We start from the raw sequence: 23,021 nt of genomic DNA on the forward strand, positions 1-23,021 counted from the left end.
TGACCATCTGAAAACATCTGTTGTGACTCAACTTTTACCTCATTGGAAATTTGATTTTGATCAGATATAAAAACATTCTGTTCTCCAAAACTTCACGTTGTGACGTGTAGAATATTTCTTACATTAAGTCAACAACAAATAAAGCAAAATTAGATGGCATAAAGATTAAATGGTTCCCCTAAGCCTTCCCTCTAAGCCAAATGTCAAATTCCCTGACTTTTCCCTGACTTTCACTGACTAAAAAGCTGAATTTCCATGACCTATAATGAACGGAAAAACAGGCCCATTGTGCGGAGCACTGAGCAGACAAAAATCAGCCACAGAGTATTTTAAATCTATCCATTTGCAAGTTTTATTTACTTGTTCACAGACATTTTTAGTACAAAACTTTAAGCTTTTACCTGTTAAATGCACTTTGATATTTTTTTCTGTACTATTTCTACAGAAATTAGTTTATAGTTTTTATGGTTTCAGGGGTTAAACGCTCTAGAAGATTTTCTGTTTGTCATCAAGTTCATCATACAGTCTTTTTATTTCTTCACATTTAGTTTTTGGAGACCGTCTTAGACTGTTTGACACTAGGCTATTTCTGTAAAATGGTTATGATTATTTACAGTTGTGGTCAGAATTATTGGCACCCTTGATAAATATGATCAAAGATGACTGTAAAAATAAATCTGCATTGTTTATCCTTTTGATCTTTAATTCATAAAATTAACAAAAATCTAACCTTTCATTAAAGGAAAAGAATTGAAAGTCGGGGAAAAAAAAAAAAAAAAAAAAATCACATTATGAAATAAATGTTTTTCTCCAAAACACGTTGGCCACAATTATTGGCACCCTTTTATTCAATACTTTTTGCAACCTCCTTTTGCCAAGATAACAGCTCTGAGTATTTACCAATAATGCCTGATGAGTTTGGAGAACACCTGACAAGAGATCTGAGACCATTCCTTCATGCAGAATCTCTCCAGATCCATTTTGGTGCTTCTTCTCTTCAGTTCACTCCACTCATTTTCTTTAGGGTTCAGGTCAGGGGACTGGGATGGCCATGGCAGAAGCTTCATTTTGTGCTCAGTGACACATTTTTGTGTTGGTTTTGATGTTTGTTTTGGATCATTGTCCTGATGGAAGATCCAACCATGGCCCATTACTGGATTTCTAGCAGAAGCGGTCAGGTTTCGATTTTTTATCTGTTGGTATTTGATAGAATCCATGATACCATGTATCTGAACAAGATGTCCAGGACCTCCAGCAAACCAAACAGGCCCACAGCATTAAAGATCCAGCAGTATATTTAACCGTGGTCATGGTGTACTTTTTATCCATGTGTGCGCCAAACCCATCTGGTGGGTTTACTGCCAAAAAGCTCTTTTTTTAGTTTCATCTGACCATAGAAGCCAGTCCCGTTTGAAGTTCCAGTCTTGTCTGACAACTGAATATGCTCGAGATTGTTTCTGGATGAGAGCAGAGGATTTTTCTTGAAACACTCCCGAACAACTTGTGGGGATGTAGGTGCTGTTAATTTTTTTTAAGCTTTCTGAGACTCAAGACTCAACTAATCTCTGCAATTCTCCAGCTGTGATCCATGGAGAGCCCTTGTCCACTTGTCCTCTTCCAGGCACATTTGTAACATCTTTAGTTGATTGGAACTTCTTAATTATTGCCCTGATAGTGGAAATGGGGATTTTCAATGCTTTAGCTATTTTCTTACAGCCACTTTCTATGTGAAGCTCAACAATCTTTTGCTGCACATCAGAACTATATTCTTTGGTTTTACTCACTGTGATGAATGATTAAGGAAATTTGGCCTTTGTGTTTCCTCATGTTTATACTCTTGTGGAACAGGAAGTCATGGCTGAACAACTTCATGTTCATGATCACCTTGGTGTGCTAAAAAAAAATCCAGCATTAGCGTCAGTTCTGGCAGGTTACATATAGGAATATGACGCCTATCACGGCATTCATATATAAGCTCCTCAGTATTATCAGCAGCGATTGCATTTCTCAGGAGCTAATTAATTGGCGAATTCGACAGGCAAAACAGCATCATCTCACTAGGAATTGTGCAATCGGGAATTTAGCGAGAGGGATTCGTTCCCCACTTGGATTTCACCTCTTGAACACGCAAATTCGCCGCACTGATCATAAGCCTGCCCGATTTGGAAGTGAGTGAGTTAACATTAGCATTGCTTCTCGCATCGCTGCAATTAGACATTGACTCGATGAAGTTATTTTAATGACTGACTCAAGAACAAGTTCAGATGGATCTGCACTCCCACATGAAGAAGTATATCAAGAGAAGATCAAGCATCCACGTCACAGCCAGCTATTTCACTCTCCTTCATCTCTGAATGTTTTCAGAAGCTAAGCTAAGTTCCTTTTAATGCTTATTGTTTTAAAACTATCAGGTATTAACAACTTGCTGTTGCTAAGGCTATCAGTGTTGCTTAGGCTTCCAGTCATTATAAGTAAAAATGTTTGTGCAAGCTTTTGCGATTGTATTGGCAATGTGCGTTACTTATCTGTTGTCATTGGCAACCGGCTCGATCGGTGCGCATGCTGGTTGGGGAAGTTTCGTTTGTATGGCAACATACACGCTGGTCGGATCACCTGTGTTTAGCGCTATACATAGCAGATTCACACAGCTTTGCAGTAGAGACAGGAAAACAATGATTTATGGTGCAAACTGATTTTCTGCTGTGGCGCAGCACATAGTAAACCTCACGCTGTTCTTAAAGGTATAGTTGCTATTGGAAAAACGCTCCTTTTTAAAGCTATTAGTTGCTATTAAGAACAAGCTGTTCTTAAGGCTATGTAGTTGTTATGGAAGGCAAATGTATAAAAATTATTATTTTTTTTTTTTAAATGGCTTGTTACCGAAGCTTCTAGTGTCATTGCCGCATACTATAAGCACATAATGTGGTACATTTATTCAGGTGCATGCTATCTTAAGCTGTTGTCTTAGACTTTATGCTTTATGCTCTTTATGATATCCGATCATATTGCAACATTCTGTGTTAAGTGAGCAACTTTTCTGTGTCTTAAACATATCAGAGTATTGTAACATGCTTGTCCTTAAATACACAGAGGTCACAACATCGTAGCTTGATGATCCCGTAAGGAGTTTGAAATCATGGGAGTCGTCATCTTCACTTCCACAGCCGAAGGAATCAGCCCGACAGGAGCAGAAATCGTGTTCATGATGAGGAAGCACTGTATTTCATTTCTTAGCTGCACGCTGCATCTAACTCAGTGCTATTGCTGCAGGTGTATGCTTCCCTGACCAGACTACCACTAGTTTAATACTAGTCTGTGATTTACAACATGCTTGTTGTATCAGATTTGCTGCCGTCAGGGGTGTAAGCTTCCCCCAATAAAGGAAGAAAAAAAAATAATAATAATAGTTATGTATTAGTTAATGGGTGTATGCTTCCCCGACTAGATTGCCGCTAAGGGTGTAAGCTTCCCCCCAATAGATATTTTAAAAAAATCGCTAGTAAATACTAATTTTATACTAATTAAATACTAATTTTCTGTGATTTACAACATGCTTGTTGTATCAGATTTGCTGCTACTAGGGATGTAAGCTTCCCCCATTTATAAAAAAAAAAGAAAAAAAAAAAAGGGAAACATGGCATTCAGATTTTCGCACTCAGTTTGTGTTGGGGGATATCAGCATATGGTTTTGTTTTGGGGGGTTATTGCTGCTCTCCCTGCTCTTATCCATGCTAGGCTGCATGGATGCGCAAATAGTTCTTGCGCAGAACAGAACCATACCGCCAATACAAACTCTATGCAATTATCAATCATATTTGACGATAGTGGTCCTGACAGAAATCCAGCGTTAGAGTCAGTTCTGGCAGGTCACATCAGTCAAGCTCGCATCAGCTGACTCCCAGGTAACTTACGTCTACCTATAGGAATACGACGCCTATCACGGTATTAATATATATGCTCCTCAGTATTATCAGCAGCTACTGCATTTCTCAGGAGCTAATTACCCTCCTCCATCCCCAGCTCCTCCTTTCTTCAGTCAGAATTGGCCTTATGATTCCCCTGAATCAGACTAATTCTTGAAATATGTAAATAAATATCTTATCCATGCTAGGCTGCATGGATGCACAGGGAGTTCTTGCCCAGAACAGAACCGCCAATACAAACTCTATGCAATTATCAATCATATTTGACGATAGTGGTCCTGACAGGATTGTAAATATGAATGGGAATATACTTCAGAGATATTTTATTCTTAAAATTCTAGGGGTGCCAATAACTGTGGCCAACGTGTTTTGGAGAAAAACATTTATTTCATAATGCGATTTTTCCTCCACTTTCAATTCTCTTCCTTCAATGAAAGGTTAGATTTTTGCTAATTTTATGAATTAAAGATCAAAAGGATAAACAATGCAGATTTATTTTTATAGCCATCTTTGATCATATTTACCAAGGGTGCCAATAATTCTGACCACAACTGTAAGTCTGAAATAATTATTTAATAATTATTAATTATTTAAGTCCTGGAAAACCCATAATATTTTTCCTTCAGAAGTAATGCTGATAGTTTATCCAACGTGTATATATTAATTTATTCATATTTATTCATTCTACCATGGTGAATAAACAACGGTAATGGCTATGCATTACCAATTTGAAAGTTCTGTGCAACTGCCACTAGGTGCCGAAATGCAAGTCGTATCCTAATGTTGTGTGCAGTGAAAAGGCAGCTTACTGTTTTTTTTTTTTTAAGCTTACCTTGTCCTAAGGTCCTAACCAGACATGACAAAGCTACAAGACGACAAAATCAATCATAAATCACAACCAATCATAACAGTGTGTGGGCGGGCTCTGTTCGTAGCTAAACATGAAAAACAAACAAAAATATAGCTGCAAGCAGCGATGCCGGGCCCAAGCCCGGTGGCACCGCCAACCCGGTAGCTTCAGGGCAACTGTGCACAGCGGGCAATAGGCATTTAAAACAGGCAAACATAAAAGGACCATGTCAAAGTTATTTGAATACACCACATTAACTGCAGCAGCTGGTGCCCATATGATCACAAACCACAGCAGCCACATGAGATCATTTAAATTTAGATGAATTTCATGTCATAGAATGTCATAGGTCAATTCCAAATAAGTGCAGAATATCATCCTAATCTGCCATGTCTGTGTTTTTCTCAGACAACCTCTATAAACATTCCAGAGCAAATTATATACTGTTATTTGCTCAAACTCCACAGTGCTCTGAGAAATCTAATCCAGTCTAATGTGAATGTCTGTGATTGCTAATGCTGTATTATTCTAACACTTCTCTTAATGTTTTTTTTTTGACCTCCCTGAACTATCGTTTGTGCACCAGTCTTATGCTCCAAAAGCATGCTTTCATTTAATTTCAATATGTGTGGTATACGACGAAAAAAATTAAATTAAATAAATAGAGCCAAATTACAGAACCTGCAAAGATGATTTTAATATCAGTCTCATGTCTAGGTAATAGGTAATAGTAAGGTACATGTCATAAGGTAATTTTTCTGCTCACTTATGCAAGTTTATTTTAAACAGCCACTTTTATAAAATCAAGTGAAATTTACTTAAATAGGGATTTTTAATAAATTTGAATTATATCAATAAATAATTAATTTAAAGACATGCGTTGTACATGATGTTTGCAAACATAGCACATGACTTTCTATAACACCCATGTCTAGAAAACACACACTCTCCTCTGTAAAAACAAAACAAAACAAAGATTTAAGTCTTGTATGAATCAAAACATGAAATCACAGGTGTTGATAATAATAATTGTAACTCAAATGACGTTTGAAAAGTAGTCCTGTCCAAATAGTGATATAATGTCATGGTTCAATTTCAAATGAGTGTGAAGTTATCATTTCCAGTTCAATATTTCTATAAGTTCATCAAAAAAATGGGTAAACACAAACACACAGGTTTGTTATTGTGAATTGTGGGGACACTCCATAGGCGTAATGGTTTTTATACTGTACAAACCGTATTTTCTATGGCCCTACACTACCCCTACCCCTAAACCTACCCATCACAGGAAACTGTGCACATTTTTACTTTCTCACAAAAACTCATTCTGTATGATTTAAAAGCCTTTTGAAAAATGGGGACATGGGGTAACGTCCTCATAAGTCACCTTCTCCTTGTAATACCTATGTCATACCCATGTCATTATACAAATTTGTGTGCTGATGTGTCACAAAAACACGCGCACACACACACACAGGTTTGTATTGCTATCTTAGTGAGGACATTGCATAGGCTTCCATTGAATTTATATCAGGTCAATTATATTTTCTATCACCTAACCCAACCCCTACTCCTAAACCTACCCATCACAGAAACATGAAACCATCACTAGATTTAAATAAAAAACATATTTTGGCTGATTTATAAGCCTTTTTAAATAGTGAGGACCAGTCAATGTCCTCACTAGTGGGTTGTGAAAGTATTCCACAAAATAAGTGAGGACATTTGGTCCTCACAAGTATAGTCAAAACAAGTACAGAGAGGGACACAGACAGAGACCCACACACACACGCACACACACAAAGAGAGAGGGAGAGAGAGGGTGAAAAAAATCCACATTCAAACCAAAATATAGACTTCCTGTTGGTCGGAACTAATGACTGTAAATTAGAAAGTTGTCCGGTGCCAGTCAAGCGTTCACTTCTCCACCTGCAGTAAATCCACGCCTCGCACTACCAGAGAAATTCAACGGAAGTCCAGCCAAGTGTAAGGGCTTTCTTCTTCAATGCTCCTTGTTTATAAATCAGCAGCCCTCGTTGTATCCCACTGGAACCAGCCGGATATCGTTTGTATGCTCCTTGCTCACCGGCAAAGCACTTGACTGGGCTACAGCGGTATGGAGAGAGGATAGCTCTGTGTTCCTCACATTCACGGCCTATCTGCAAAGCTTCAAGGAGGTGTTTGAACACCCAGAGGGCGGCAAAAGCGTTGGTGATCAACTTCTCTCACTAAGTCAAGGTAAATCTACCGCCGCCGAATTTGCACTACAATTCTGCACATTGGCCGCACAAACAAACTGGGTGGAGGACACACTGAAATTGCTGTTTCGTAAGGGCTTGTCTCTGGAGCTCCAGGCTGAGCTCGCTTGCCGTGACAAGGGGAGATCGCTAAATGCATTCATAGAGTTGGCCATTCACATCGATAACCTCCTCCGAGCCTGACGACCCATTCGCTCCCTCGCTCCAGTCACTGCCACTCCTGAACCCATGCAACTCGGGTATACTCCCCTTCTTCCAGAGGAACGAGAGAGAAGTCGCCAGCTGCACTTATGCCTATACTGCGGTCAGGCTGGTCACATCCAGATCAACTGCCCCATTCGACCCAACGCTCCTAAGCCCAAAGCGGTGAGTTCAGCTCAGCATTTCGATTATTTGTCCAACTGTCTTAAAATACCCATCCAACTAACCAGTGACGATCAAACCATATCTGCCTATGCTCTTCTGGACTCTGGTGCAGCAGGAAATTTCATGTATGACACATTCATTCGTGAACACAACATACAACTAACCAACTGCAACTCTTCGTTAACAGTGGAGGCGCTAGATGGGAAGCCTATAGGAGGAGGGAGAGTGGCGCACATTACCACTGCGCTTGCCCTACAAGTAGGGGCGCTTCACCATGAACAAATTCGGTTTTACGTCATCCATTCACCCAACAATCCAATCATCCTTGGGTTGCCTTGGCTTCGAACACACAATCCCCACATATCCTGGAAGGAGGGTCAGACCGTCCAGTGGGACCCCACCTGTCATCATCGCTGCCTGAGTTCTGTCACGCCATTACCTCTCCAAACCATCTCCATCAATGAGACTCCAGCCGACCACGAACCTGCTATTCCAGCCGAATACACAGATCTGGCCATCGCCTTCAGTAAATCCAAATCCACGGAACTACCACCTCATTGCTCCAGTGACTGCGCTATTGAACGGTTACCCGGTACCACTCCACCTAAGGGCAGGATATTCCCTTTGTCACAGCCAGAGGATGAGGCCATGAAATCGTACATCGAGGGGGAACTGGCTAAGGGATTCATTCGGCCATCAACATCACCAGCTTCATCCGGGTTCTTCTTTGTCAAAAAGAAAGACGGCAGCCTACGGCCCTGCATTGACTATCGCGGCTTGAACGACATCACTGTAAAGTTCCGATATCCGTTACCATTGGTCCCTGCAGCCCTCGAACAACTACGTCAAGCCAAATATTTCACCAAGCTGGATCTTCGCTGTGCATACAATCTAATTCGCATCAGGGAGGGCGATGAATGGAAGACCGCTTTCTCCACCGCTACTGGCCACTACGAGACCCTTGTCATGCCCTTCGGCCTGTCCAACAGTCCTTCAGTCTTTCAATCCTTCATCAATGATGTCTTCCGAGATATGCTCAACCGCTGGGTCATCGTATACATAGATGATATTCTCATTTATTCCAACACCTTCGACGAACACGTTCAACACGTTCGAGCTGTGCTGCAATGTTTAATCCAACACAAACTCTACGCCAAGGCAGAAAAGTGCGAATTCCACCGCACCTCAACATCCTTCTTGGGCTACGTCATCAGCCAAGATGGAGTGGCAATGGATGACGGCAAGGTAAAAGCAGTGTTGGAATGGCCGCAACCACGCACCTTAAAGGAGCTACAGCAATTCCTGGGGTTTGCCAATTTCTACAGGTGGTTCATCAGAAACTTCAGTGGGGTTGCCGCTCCCTTAACATCCATGACTAAGCGCCAATCTTCACGACTCATCTGGTCACCCGAAGCAGTAAGAGCATTTCAGGAACTGAAAGAACGATTTACGTCAGCGTCCATCCTCCGTCTTCCGGACTCCGAGCTTCCCTTCATCGTGGAGGTGGACGCTTCCAGTACTGGCATAGGCGCGATCCTCTCTCAAAAGCAAGGTAACCCTGCCAAAATGTTCCCCTGTGCCTTCTACTCTCGCAAACTGTCAGCGGCAGAACGTAACTACAATGTGGGCAACCGAGAATTACTCGCAATGAAGGCGGCGCTGGAAGAGTGGCGTCATTGGTTGGAGGGGGCGAGACATCCGTTCATTATTCTCACAGATCACAAAAACTTGGAGTACCTGCGCTTAGCCAAACGCTTATATCCACGACAGTCAAGATGGGCAATGTTCTTCACGCGTTTCCACTTCACTGTTACTTGACCCCAGACCCGGGTCAAAGAATGTCAAGGCGGATGCATTATCGAGGCAGACGGAGGAGACGGGACGTATTGAGGGTACTGAGAACATTCTGCCCGAAACTTTGTTACTCGCTCCAGTACAGTGGGATGTCATGACTGAAATTTCGCAGCTCAACGAACAAACAGCACCTCCAGTAACATGCCCTCCTAACCGAACATTCGTCCCCATCCAGCTCCGGGACAAACTACTTCATCAAGTCCATGATTTCCCGAGTTCTGGCCATCCGGGTATCACAGCCACGCTTCAGCTCCTTCAAAATCAGTTCTGGTGGGAGACCATGCTTGCAGATGTCACCAATTTCATCAGCAACTGTATCGCCTGTCAAACCACCAAAATCTCACATCAAGTCCCTGCCGGTCTGCTCCAACCTCTTCCCATTCCCCAACGTCCTTGGTCCCACATCGCAATAGACTTTGTCACCGATCTCCCCGAATCCCAGGGTCACACCACTATTCTCACGGTCATTGATCGCTTCTCCAAAGCATGCCAGTTTGCTACCCAAACTACCCACAGCACTAGAGACCGCTGAGCTCCTATGTAACTCGGTCTTCCGCTTCTATGGCCTGCCGGAGGACATAGTGTCGGACAGGGGTCCTCAGTTCACCTCTCGAGTCTGGGCCGCCTTCTTCAAGCAACTCAATGTTAACATCAGCCTCACCTCTGGGTACCATCCCGAATCCAACGGCCAGACCGAACGCATGAATCAAAAGCTGACACGATTCCTCCGCACCTACTGCCATCAGAACCAGGCCGACTGGAGTCGATTCTTAATGTGGGCTGAGTACGCTCAAAATTCCTTACGGAAACCTGCTACCGGAATCACGCCCTTCCAATGCGTTTTGGGCTTCCAACCACCTCTCTTCCCCTGGTCAGGGCAAACATCTGACTTACCCTCAGTCACAGAGTGGATGCGTCGAAGCGAGGAAACCTGGGATCTGGCTCACCACCATCTCCAGTGGGCTGTGAGGCGACAGGAGAATCAGGCAAACCGGCATCGACGTCCCATGTGTCGTTACTGAAACCCTCCGGGGGCCCAAAAGAGGAGCCAGTGGGAGCCGAGACCCGCAACCCCCCACCCCTGATCATCGAAGGCAAGGAAGCCTACCAGGTTTGAGAGTTGCTCGATTCCAGGCGCCATGAATACGGCTCCCGCGGCTCCTCCTCCCGACCGCCGGAGGGAGCCATCACCTGAGTTTTGAGCTGCTTCCTTCTGGACTACGTTACCCATAGGCCCTCATTCCTGGGACTGATTGCGCACACCTGCACTGCATCACACTCACACTATTTAAGACGCACACATGCATCCATACACCGCGAAGTCTTGATTTGCCCCGGTGATCATTACTGAGCGTTTTCCTGTGGACTGTTACTCTGTTATTGTTTTGGACTGCCTATCTTCTGTGAACCTCTGCCGCCTGCCCTGAACCTTGCTTGTTTCCTGGATTGTGTTTGCCTGCCGCCTGCCCTGAACTCTGCCTGTAGTAAGACCCTGAATCTCTGCCGCCTGTCTCAACCTAAGCCTGTCCCTGTTTACGCTACTGTCTTGCCCTTGTCTGCTTTGTGCTTTGTTTTTGCAATAAAGAAACTGCAAATGGATCCTCACGCAGTTGACCCATCATTACAGGCATGAAATGGCATTAAAGTTGGTATGAATGGCATGATTTAATGGCATTAAATCCTGGCATTAAAGTTGGGTGTATTTCTGAGTGAAACGGCCTTTTGAACAAGACAAAAAAAAATGCAAAAAAACTTGACTTCAAAGTCTTAGCATTGTTATTAGAATTATATTAAATAGATGAATGTTCATCAGAGAAATCACACTTTCAAAAGCCAAATCTGATAGAACTAAGTCAGCCAAATTGTGTTTGATTGTTGAATACACCACCCATGAAATGCTGTGATCTAATCTCAAGGACTGAAAACCATAAACACCAGATTGAAGATTAAAGGGTTAGTTCACCCAAAAATAAAATTTCTGTCATTAAGTACTCACCCTCATGTCGTTCCATGCCCGTAAGACCTTCGTTCTTCTTCAGAACACAAATTAAGACATTTTTGATGAAATCTGTGGGTATCTGATCCACACATAGGCAGCAACGTGTTTGCACCTTTTGACGTCCAGAAAGGTAGTTGAAAAAATGGTTAAAATAGTCAACGTGACTACAGTGGTTCAACCGTAATGTTATAAAGCAACAAGAATAAGTTTTGTGCGCAAAACAAAAATAACAACTTTATTCAACAATTTGAACCGTTGTCATACGTAGTGAACTCAGTGCAGGCTTCCTTGTTTACATCCGAATGCCAACTCAGTACTGGCCGAAGCTGAACACGTGAGCAGCACGACGCATGCATGTGATGCTGACACAGGACCCGGCCAATAATGAGCCGGCATTTGGATGTAGACAAGGAAGCCTCCACTGAGTTCACTTCATATGACAACAGTTCAAATTTCTGAATAAAGTCGTTATTTTTGTTTTGTTTTAGCACACAAGAAGTATTCTCGTCGCTTCATAACATTAAGGTTGAACCACTGTAGTCACATTGACTATTTTAACCATGTTTTCAACTACCTTTGAACGTCGGACGTCGAAAGGTGCAATGATGTTGCTGCCTATGTGTGGATCAGACACCCTCAGATTTCATCAAAAATATCTTAATTTGTGTTCTGAAGATGAACAAAGGTCTTATGGGTGTAGAACAACATGAGGGTGAGTAATTAATGACAGAAATTTAATTTTGGGGTGAACTAACCCTTTAAATTTCAGTTATTGAATTTAAATTTTCTGTCAACAGAAATTTGACACCACAATAAAAACAGAAATAGTGTCAAACACCTTCCTTCATGTTAAAAATATTGTATAAATACTAATCATTATTATTTAAAAACTAATAATAATGAAACTATTATGTAAGCCATTACACTTCTATACATCCCTCTTGATGCTCACCAGCTCACCATGTTTTTACGTTTTGCTTATGATCATTTCCAAAATCAGATCCACACCCACTTTCCCAAGGTCTGTTTATATACATTTCCTATCTTGATAAGCTAGTATAAATATCAAGGACAAGACTCCAGCTTACACATGATAATATATGACCACTGTTTAACGGGCTGCACAGTTGGGAGTGCAGTGGGATTCCCTTGATATTGCAATTGTGCCCTTTTAGCAGCAGGAAAAAAAGCAAATCTTTCCCCATTATAAACAACAAAGATTATATGTTTTATTTAGCCATTTATCACTATTATTATTATTATTATTATTATTATTATCAGTCTTAGGGTAATGCATTACAAGTAACGCTAGTTACATAATCTCATGAACGAAATGCTATTGGCTATTTTAAAAAAGGGGAGGAGCTGCTCAATATGTCCCCGTCTGTCTTCCTGTAATTTTAGTTGAAATTCTGTCAAAATATTGAATAATGCTGCGCATTTCAAGGCACTTCAGTGGGCCTTTAAGTAAGAGTATTGAACTTTCTTCTGCGTCCTATTCTTCTGCACTCTAGAACTGCAGAACAGCTAAAAGGTTTGTTTGATCTGCGCCCTCTATTGTATAGGCGTGAATTTGCATTTCCCTCAGCCTGAGGCTTATCCATTTCACTTTTGTGAAAGTGAAATGGATTTACACATTTGCCAAAAATATAACTTTTTTTGTTGTTGTTGTTGTTGTTATTAAACAAGCAAGCCCAGCCCAGGTGAGAAAAAGTAATGCAAAAGTAACGTAACACATTTTTTTCCATAAAAAGTAACTAAGTAATGCAATTAGTTACTTTTTTAGAGAGTAACGCAATATTGTAATACATTACTTTTAAAAGTAACTTAATGATTATTATTATTAGAATATTAGGCTGCTTTTATGTTGTTATTATTAGGCTATGAATATTAATTATGTTGCATGCTTAGAAGCTTTAGGAGGTCATGAGGCCACCTCAGTCTAATCAAATGAAAATTAATGAGTTCCTGCAACCAAAATTCTTTGGTACAACAAAATACCAAATCATTGCCATTGTTCCATTTTGAAAATATTTGTCCAACCTGCAGTGGTGATGACCACGTGTGGCCCTGTGCCGTAGCTCAAAGAGACAATTTTCTTCCCACACAAGATGTCGATCCGCCTGGGCTCAATGGTGCTCTGTGTGTCCCCGAGCCCCAGACAGCCACTGCAGTTTGTCCCCAGTGCAAACACCTGCGGGGAGACACACAAACACATGAGTTTAAGTATTAATGGTTCTCACATCAGTTTTATATTTAGTTTACTTATATTTCATTATGGACCATGGGCCAAGGCCAGATATACTAAACAAGGCAAATTAACATGAAACTGCAATCTCTTAAAAGCACAGATGGAAGTTCTGAGGGTGATTTACTGACAATGCGCACAATAAAGAATACAGACAGATCATTTACATTATGGCCAATAACATTCATAATTTGTTTACATGAAAAAACGCAAGTTATCTAAGTAATTAAACTTTATTTGCCACAACCAAGACTTATAGAAAGCATATATGTAATGGAGAACATTGGAAGTTTTCAAGAAATTCCACGTGTAATAGCGGGGACGTTGAATAATATTATAATGTGCAAAACTGTTAAACAAGCATAGTGGTGGGCATTTACTTCAAAGTCTTGAATGCAGCACATCTATCAAAACTGAGTGTTTCAAAAAGAGGGTCAAAAACAGGATAGAAAATAGCCTATTACACCCGTTTCACACTGCAAGCTTAAGCAGCGCGTGAGCAGTGCGTGAGCAGCGCGTGAGCGTAACTACATCGTCACTACAGCTGCAGAGACGCGCGAGTATTCACACTGGAAGCGTTTGTACAGCGTCACAGCAGCGGCTCGAAGCTACATATAAAGTGAGCATTTCTTTACAAAGACAGCTATAAATTTGTTTTTGTAAGTTGGTCATTTATAAACTTGATAGTCTTGAAAGTTTGTTAACATGGGGAGGTGTACAACATTCCCATATAAACGTAAATAAATAAATATAAATAAAAAAAGCCTCGTGTCATCCATTGCTGCACATGAATGATGTAAGCGTTGTGTTTTACATCATCTGCCGCGTGCACATGTTCACAAGACAGCAAACTAGGTGAAAAAAGACAGCAAACTCGGGTTTGATTTGGGTATGCTGCAGCTTATATATCTCTCTGTGTAATAACTAAAATAATGTTTATATATCATATTTTCTGGCTAGTTTACTTTAGTTTTTTATAATACACTATACTTTAACCCAAACTGAATAATTAAAAACAAGTTTAAATGGGTAAATCTTCTATAAATATTTTTTATTCTTAATTTTCTTTTGTCATACTCAAATTCTTGTTAAAACACATTAGACATGCTTATTCTGTGCATTTTGAACACTTTTTGTGTGAAATTATATTTATTTTGTCCATCAAAAGTGTGCTTTCACTTTAATTAAGCGTCAGCAGCGCAGCAAAAATAGACACGGCACCGAAACCCCCGCTTCACTGCTGCTTACGCGCTGCTGCTGCCGGTGTGAATGCACTCATTGATTAACATGCACGCAGAAAAAAATACGCGCTGCTTACGCTTGCAGTGTGAAACCGCCGTTACTTCTAAATTAGGATGTTTTTGATGTAACATTCTTGCTAACATTAAGAGTGGACCTCAAAGAACATTTTCTAAACATGCAGTTCATGACCTCTTTAAACACTCTATTCCCATAAATCTTGTTTCTGAAAGAGAAACTCCAAAAAAGGCAGCCACAAAAGTAACTGCATCCATGCCTTTTCATCACTAGTTTTTCACGTTGTGTCTTCCAGACTTTAGTTGTTCTAACACCAAAAGAGGTTTTGCGCTGGCGCAAGCTGTTAGTAAATCTAGCCTTGTATGTGTATATTTACATAACAGATAGTTATGGACCTGATTGGACGATGACAGTCAGCCTGTCAACGCTCAACCTGACTGCTCTTTCTAACGTAACTACAATCCTGTTTACACAGCATTCTTAAAAGGCACTTTGTGTTGTCACTTTAGCACTTGATCCCTGCTATTCCTGGGCACCTAACCCCCAGTCACTCCCTGGGCGCCGCAGCAAAAATTGCTGCCACTGCTCCGGTGTGTGTTTTCAATACTCACTGCTGGGAAGAGGCTTTCAGAATTTCTGCACCTCATCATTGAATGGGTGAAATGCACAGCACAAATTTCGAGTATAGGACACCATACCTGGCCACACGTCATGTCAATAATGAGAGAAAATTTCTCAAGAGTCGCTTTGATGATAAAACCTTTCTTTAGGTAAATGGTACCTTAAGTGCTCTCCTTTTTTTGTTTGTACTCAAATACTTATAAAAACAAAAAAAGGAAAACAGAACTAAAAAAGGAAGTGGTCCAGGCTCAGGACGTGCACAAGAGCTCCTCTCAGGAAGCAAACAAGGCTTGTGTTAGTATTACAGGACTAAATATAGCCTTATTCTATCTGCTTATCACCATCCCAAGATCACTCTGGCTTTGTCTCTGCCCCTTTCCTATCAGTATATGTGTGCAAGCCAGGGCTCAACAAAACATTTTTGTCTGCTGTAGATTAGATTTTTAGTCACCATGACACACATTCATGAGCCAACTTTTTTATGTGTCAGAGTATGGCACCAATACTAAAATTCTGTTGATAATTATTTTTGTGTTATGGCATATACAATTCTATACTATTCTGTTTAAAAATGTAAATAAAACATTAGAAATACTATACTGTCTAAAAATGTAAATAAAACACTAGAAATATAATTTAAAAAATTAAGTGAATTTAGGCATTTTAATATTAAAAAGAAAGATGGATAAACATTTTTAGAATTGCTAAAGATTATATTTACAGTCCCAGCATTTTTACAGAGATGAAAGTTGAGCGAAAGATGATATAATATTGGCTGATATATGTCCAATATGGATATGTAAATATTTATACACTAATGTTCAAAATTTAATGTTTTTGAAAGAAATCTCTTATCTCTTAAATATATGCTCACCATGGCTGCATATATTTTACCAAAAAGACAGTAAGAAGAGTATTATTGTGAATATTATTACAATTTAAAATAACAGTTTTCTATTTGAATATATGCTAAAATGTAATTTATTTCTGTGATCAAAGCTGAATTTTCAGCATCATTACTCCAGTCTTCAGTGTCACATGATAATATGCTGAATTGCCGCTCAAGAAACATTTCTGATTATTATCAATGATAAAAACAGTTGTGCTGCTTCATATGTTTTGTGATACAATTTTTTTCAGGATTCTCTGATGAATAGAACTAGAAATTATGAATATTTTTGTAACATTATAAACGTCTTTTCACTCACTTTGGATCAAGTTAATGCATCCTTGCTAACTAAAAAGTATTAATTTATTTTTCTTTTCTTTTTTTTAACCCAAACATTTGAATGGTAGTATAGATACCAATCAGTAAATTAAAAAATTAAAAATGTATATTTTCATTAATATTACACTTTTAAAAAAAAAATAAAGAAAAATTAGCAATATAATAGTTATAAATTTACTCTAATTATGTAAGACAATTCACAATACTTCTGACTGGTTTGTCATTTTGAAGCTCTTCTTACTGAAGCATCCTTATTGTTGAGTCCTGATGTGTGTCTGAGAGTGACAGAGCACGAGCTTCACCCATACTAATGAACAGCGAGGATCTCTGCTCATTTATGCTTAATCTGTCCATTAAAGGCTTTCAGAATTTCTGCACCTCATCATTGACGGTAACGTAGATGGCCTCATTGGCAGCGCTGCCGAACACACAGGCTTGACGGACGAGCCGCAGCTCCTCAGGGGGCAGGAGGGCAAACACCGGCCACTTTCCTACGTCCAGCATACTACTCTGTGATATAACACATACACTCATGTTAAGAAAGCATCAGCTGCATCTCAAAACATAGTAGGTGCCTAACTAGACAACATTTTTGGGAAACACTGGTTTTGAGACATAGCCTGACTCACATGTTGGATATCTACAATACATGAAATAACTATTTTAAGCACATAGAGTCATGGTATTCTTTAAGACAGGGTTTTTCAAACCAGAGGGCCACAGTTTTGGGGGGTCAGTGGAAAAGTTTAGAAAAAAGCAGTGGAAAAAAAAAAAAAAGTAAAAAATAATATATAAAAATTAATCTAACAAAATAAATTTGATTCAATTAAAAAATAAATAAATAAAATAAAAATGTAAATAAAATAAATTTATTAAAATAAAAAAATAATTAAAATAACATTTGATTTAAATAAATTATAAATTAATACATTTGATTAAAAAGTATTATTTATAAATAAATAAATAAATAAATAAAATACAACTTACATCTAACAGTTTAGTACTACAGTGAATAAAAAATGCAATGACTAAATATTTTACACATAATATTAATTTTTCACAGTATTAATTGGGTTGTGACCACCTAAAAGATTGAAAAGTCCTGCTTTATGATACAGTGGAAAGTACAATGTAATTTTCATTGAAAGATAGATAGTACCATCAATAAGTGTTTACTACTGTGTTTATGAATATGTAGAAAGATAGTTCCATGGTGTGCTTGGAAATAAGTAGCATGGTCCCACAAAAGCACTTTATTGTAAGGGAAATACCAGGACATATAATTATGAACTAAATCTTTGCATTTGAAATGAAATAATAAAGCAACATTGATTAATATATGGAACATTTAACTGAAGTAGCTCTGAGGCAGGTTAGATTAGCTGACGTAGATTAAAAAATGCACTGCTTCTACACTCGTTGTTATCAAACATCTAGTCAGGGTTAGGAAATATAAATAAATGTTTATGTAAATAAACGCGCGTGTTGTTACTCAGCTGTTAGCTAACAAGCTAACATTTATATTCATGACAACTCCTCTTTTTACAAAGATGAAAACAGTTCAAAATCCACCATAAACCTCACGCTAAAATGTTCAATTACATGGTCTGCAGCTAAATAGCAGTTGTTATGACATATCTAGAGGTGTTTGAATTTGTTAAGCTGCTAGCGGATGTTAGCCGGCTGGATAGACAGATTGGCGTCACGAAGAAGTGTCAATCCAACTCACCGCGAGGTTTTAACATTTTTAAAACTCTCTAAATGTTTACCTTGTGTTAATATAAACTCCAAAGTCTTCATTCCGGGTGTCAAAGGGGTACGTAGATGAGGAAAAGCGATCAGTTTTGCATGGCTAGGAAAGATGAAAACAGAGCTGTGGATGTCTGCAGTCTTCTTCTCTGTTGGCAGTGTGTGTCATATGGGTGGATCTGGATTCGAGCCAGACTTCCCTTACAAACAAATTACCGTGGCAACTACAGTAAAATGGCATGGACAGCAGTGTAAAATGTTATCAAAAAATTATACTTAAGTGAAAGTGTAGATAATGAGTGAAAATTTTACTCATTTAAAGGTCCAATCTAGCCAAAAACAAACAAGTGAAAGTAAAAAAAAATAATAATAGTAATAATAATAAAAAGTACAATTTTAACATTTAACACTTTTTGATGATGTTATGTATTATGATGATGACAGAATCTTAATTTCTGGGTAAACTATCCCTTAAGTATTGTAATCAAGTAAGTATTTTACACCCCTGAGTATTGGTGCTATTCTAAAACCATAATAAATTGTGGTTAAATGTGAAATATTAATGATATACACAGTGTAAACTATAGACTATTAAGACTCATTGATAAAAAAAAAAAAAAAAAGTTTTGCAATGATACAACCATTGTGGCATAAATGTTATAATAGCCTATATATATACATATATGTACATATATATATGTATTTATATATATATATACTTGGCCACAAATGGCTATAAAATGACATATTCCCATTGTGACAACTTGCACCGGTCTCAATGATCTATGAATTGTATCTTTTCTCTGGGGAAAGATTATTTAAAGGGTTAGTTCACCCAAAAATAAAATTTCTGTCATTAAGTACTCACCCACATTCAACAATTTCTTCTCTACCCTGTCAGATTGGAACGCAGTTGACGCAGTGAACGCAGTTCAGCGATTCCGTGTTTTTGTCCGAATGCCGCCTCTGTATTGGCCGGCTCTGTTGAATAAAGTCATTATTTTTGTTTTGTTTTTGTGCACAAGAAGTATTTTCGTTGCTTTATAACATTAAGGTTGAACCACTGTAGTCACATGGACTAATTTAACAATGTCTTTACTACTTTTTTGAACCTTGAATGATGGTAATTATGTTGCTTTCTATGGGGGATATTAAAAAAAAGAAAAAAAAACCTTATATTTCATAAAAAAATGTCTTAATTTTTGTTGCGAAGATGAACGAAGGTCTTACGGGTTTGAAACGACATGAGGGTGAGTAATTAATGACAGAAATTTCACTTTTGGGTGAACTAACCCTTTAATTATTTTATTCTAGCAAAGACTTTAAGGTTTGTGTTGAAGGGGGTGGATTTACAATCCCTCTTCTTGTGTTACGAATTGGAAATCACAGTTTTCTTAAAATAGTGTAGGCCTATCTTTTCTGGTATTTATGTTATAGGCAATGTCTGTATTTGGCTGAGGGTCCGTCTGACCCATGTCAGGAATGCAGTAACAGCATTTACTAATTTATCTTGGCTTCCAGAGAATAAAAATGTACTTGTTTTGTAATTAATTAATTTGCTTACACAAAGGTTTGTGTGGAAGCCATGTGTGGAAGTAGTTTTAATGTTCCAGTGAAGTCCTGATAGAATTCAGCCTAAAATGGAACTGTTTTATCTAATTGTGATTGCAGTGGTTGTTTATTATTTTTAGAGGCATGTGACCATGCCAAGGAAATAGACTCCAGGAGAATTCAACAGTGTTGTATTGTCCCAGATGAGAAGAGTCCTTCTGGAATTTACGACTCACCTGTGACCCAACGTGTGTCCAAGATAATGTTTTTAAATGAGCTAATTTGCGTAATGAACAGAATGTTTAGATGGTAAAAAGCTATCTGTACTGTTAAAACTCTAAAGAGGCTGGTAGTCTGAAGGCCTGGCATAAACAAATTTTGAAGGAGTGGTGCCACTCTGGAAAAAAAAACATTAGTTAGATATTCAACAAAACCTATTAAAAATGTTTTAATTTTGGTGTAATTGATACTAAATGTGTCCCATAAATCATCCTCAAAAAAAATTTACTTAGTATTTTATGACTGAAGAAACACTTCATTTTTAGAATTTATGGAATGTCAAGCATCAACAACAAGGAAATCTCTAGGCTGGATCATGTATACACACCCAAACTAAGTTTATCTTGGATCTGACAATCAAGCATAATTCTAGAGCTCTGTGTTTGTAGTTTACAAGTAGTTTATGATTCAGTGTAACATTAGGTGTTCGTTATTCTGTGGTACTAGAATAATTCTGTAAAAATACAGTAAAAATGTAAACATATTTACAGAACAACTTCTACGTTTTGCAACTATAATTTGCATAAATAAATAAATAAACCAGTAAATCCAACAGTCATTTTCTGCTGAATTAGCAAGGCCACACTGCCACTCTGTTTTGTACCTTTGCCATATGCTGGTAAACACCATAATAAAACAGATGGTAAGGAGAAAGCTATATGAATCAAAGCTCATAACAGGCGGCTTTTCCACAAGCTGGGTTGAATAGTAATATATGGAAGGTGCACTGTGTCATAAACACAAATACTAAACACCATCATGATAACACACATGACACTAAAATAATGCTATAAACATTAATTTAACAACTTATGATGTAACAAAACTCTAATGTACATACACTGTAAAAAAAAAAAAAAAAAGAATTGTTTGTTCAACTTAAAAAAAAAAATAAGTTACCTGGTTGCCTTAGAATTTTGAGTTCATTGAAATTAAAAATTTGAGTTAATACAATGAAGGTGATTGGTTTTGTAATGAAGGGTCGGCAGAATGGGGATTCATTTGCAGCTTTATTTAGAATAAACACCAAGGCAGACAGGGGCAAAGGCAAAGACAGGTGATGGCTCCCTCCGGTGGTGCGGAGGAGGAGGCGAGGGAGCCACATTCGTGACAGACCCCCCCCCCCCCCCCCCCCCCCCCCCCCGGGCACCGGGGTCTACCACGTGGTCGAGGGGCCGGTCTCTCCGGATGCGCTCGGTGAAACTCGTCCACGAGTGATGGGTCCAGGATGTCATCCACATTGACCCAGGATCGCTCCTCCGGGCTGTACCCCTCCTAGTCGACTAGGTATTGTAGTCTTCTACCCCGGCGCCGGGAATCGAGTAACTCTCGAACCTGATAGGCTTCCTCGCCTTCGATCATCAAGGGCGGGGGGTCGTGAGCCTCGGCTCCCTCCGGCTCTCCTCTCGGACCACCAGAGGGTTTCAGCAGCGACACATGCAAAGTGGGAGAAACACGGTAGTTAGCAGGTAAGTCAAGACGAAATGATACAGGGGCAATTTGTTTAGTAATTTGGAAAGGCTCTACAAACCTGGGACTGAGCTTTTTGCATGGGAGTCTTAGGCGCAGATCCCTCGTTGACAGCCAGACCCACTGCCCCACGGCGTATTCAGGGTTGGGGCGACGATGTCGATTGGCCTGTATTTCTTGTCTTCTCACAGCACGTTGAAGGTGATGATGGGCCAGGTCCCAGGTCTCCTCGCTTCGCTGCAACCACTCGGTTACCGATGGCAGGTTGGACGGTTCCCCGGACCGGGGAAAGAGAGGCGGTTGAAAGCCCGGGACGCACTGGAAGGGTGTAACACCAGTGGCCGGTTTCCGCAGGGAGTTTTGAGCATACTCGGCCCACAACAGGTAACGGCTCCACTCTGATTGATTCCGCTGACAGTATGTGCGTAAGAACCTGGTGAGTTCTTGATTCATGCGTTCGGTCTGTCCGTTGGATTCTGGGTGGTATCCTGAGATGAGGCTGATGTTGATGTTTAACTGTTTAAAGAAGGCTGTCCATACCCGGGACGTGAACTGTGGACCCCTGTCAGACACGATGTCCTCTGGCAGACCATAGAAACGGAAGACGAAGTTGCATAGGGTCTCTGCTGTCTTGAACGCCGTGGGCAGCTTTGGCAGTGGTATGAGTCGGCATGCCTTGGAGAAACGGTCGATTACTGTGAGGATCGTGGTGTGGCCACGGGATTCTGGGAGGTCAGTGATGAAGTTGATGGCTATGTGGGACCAGGGACGTTGTGGAATGGGCAACGGTTGTAATAGCCCTGCTGGGGCTTGGTGTGGAGTTTTGGAAGTTTGACAGTCTGTGCACTGGTTGATGAATTGGGTGGTGTCTGCTACCATGGTGTCCCACCAGAACCGGTTCTGTAATAGGTGTAGGGTGGCAGTAATGCCTGGATGGCCTGAGCTGGGGAAATCATGAACTTGATGAAGCAGTTTATTGCGGAGGTGCACAGGGACAAATGTGCGGTTAGGTGGACTGGTTGGTGGTGGAGCGGTGTGTTCGTTGGCCTGTGAGATTTCGGTCATGATGTCCCACTGGACTGGGGCGAGCAGCAGTTTTGCAGGGATGATGCTCTCTTCACTCTCCGTCCGCTCCACCACCTCTGCCTGGCGAGATAATGCGTCTTCTTTGGCGTTCTTTGAGCCGGGTCTGTAAGTTACTGTGAACTGGAAACGGGTGAAAAACATGGCCCATCTTGCCTGCCGAGGATTCAGACGCTTAGCAGACCGGAGGTTTTCTAGGTTTTTGTGATCTGTGAGTATGGTGAATGGGTGTTGTGCTCCCTCCAGCCAGTGGCGCCACTCCTCCAACGCCGCCTTCATGGCCAG

General features: G+C 40.0%; 1 protein-coding gene across 4 annotated transcripts in view; it reads right to left on the bottom strand.

Moving 5' to 3' along the window:
• Positions 1-18,539, bottom strand: part of rcbtb2 (regulator of chromosome condensation (RCC1) and BTB (POZ) domain containing protein 2) — a 53,015-nt gene extending 34,476 nt beyond the window's left edge. For all 4 annotated transcript variants that reach the window (XR_007925255.1, XR_007925256.1, XM_051863908.1 and 1 more), the window contains exons 1-3: positions 18,374-18,539; positions 16,983-17,114; positions 13,294-13,444 (exon numbers count right to left, since the gene is read on the bottom strand). Coding sequence is in view for 2 of the 4 variants with exons in the window: in XM_051863908.1 (XP_051719868.1) it covers positions 13,294-13,444; positions 16,983-17,108 (277 nt within the window). In the remaining 2 variants the exon portion in view is untranslated. The remainder of the gene's footprint in view (positions 1-13,293; positions 13,445-16,982; positions 17,115-18,373) is intronic.
• Positions 18,540-23,021: the final 4,482 nt, after the last annotated feature.

This window comes from Ctenopharyngodon idella, chromosome 15, assembly GCF_019924925.1.
Source record: "Ctenopharyngodon idella isolate HZGC_01 chromosome 15, HZGC01, whole genome shotgun sequence".
Lineage (NCBI taxonomy): Eukaryota > Metazoa > Chordata > Actinopteri > Cypriniformes > Xenocyprididae > Ctenopharyngodon > Ctenopharyngodon idella.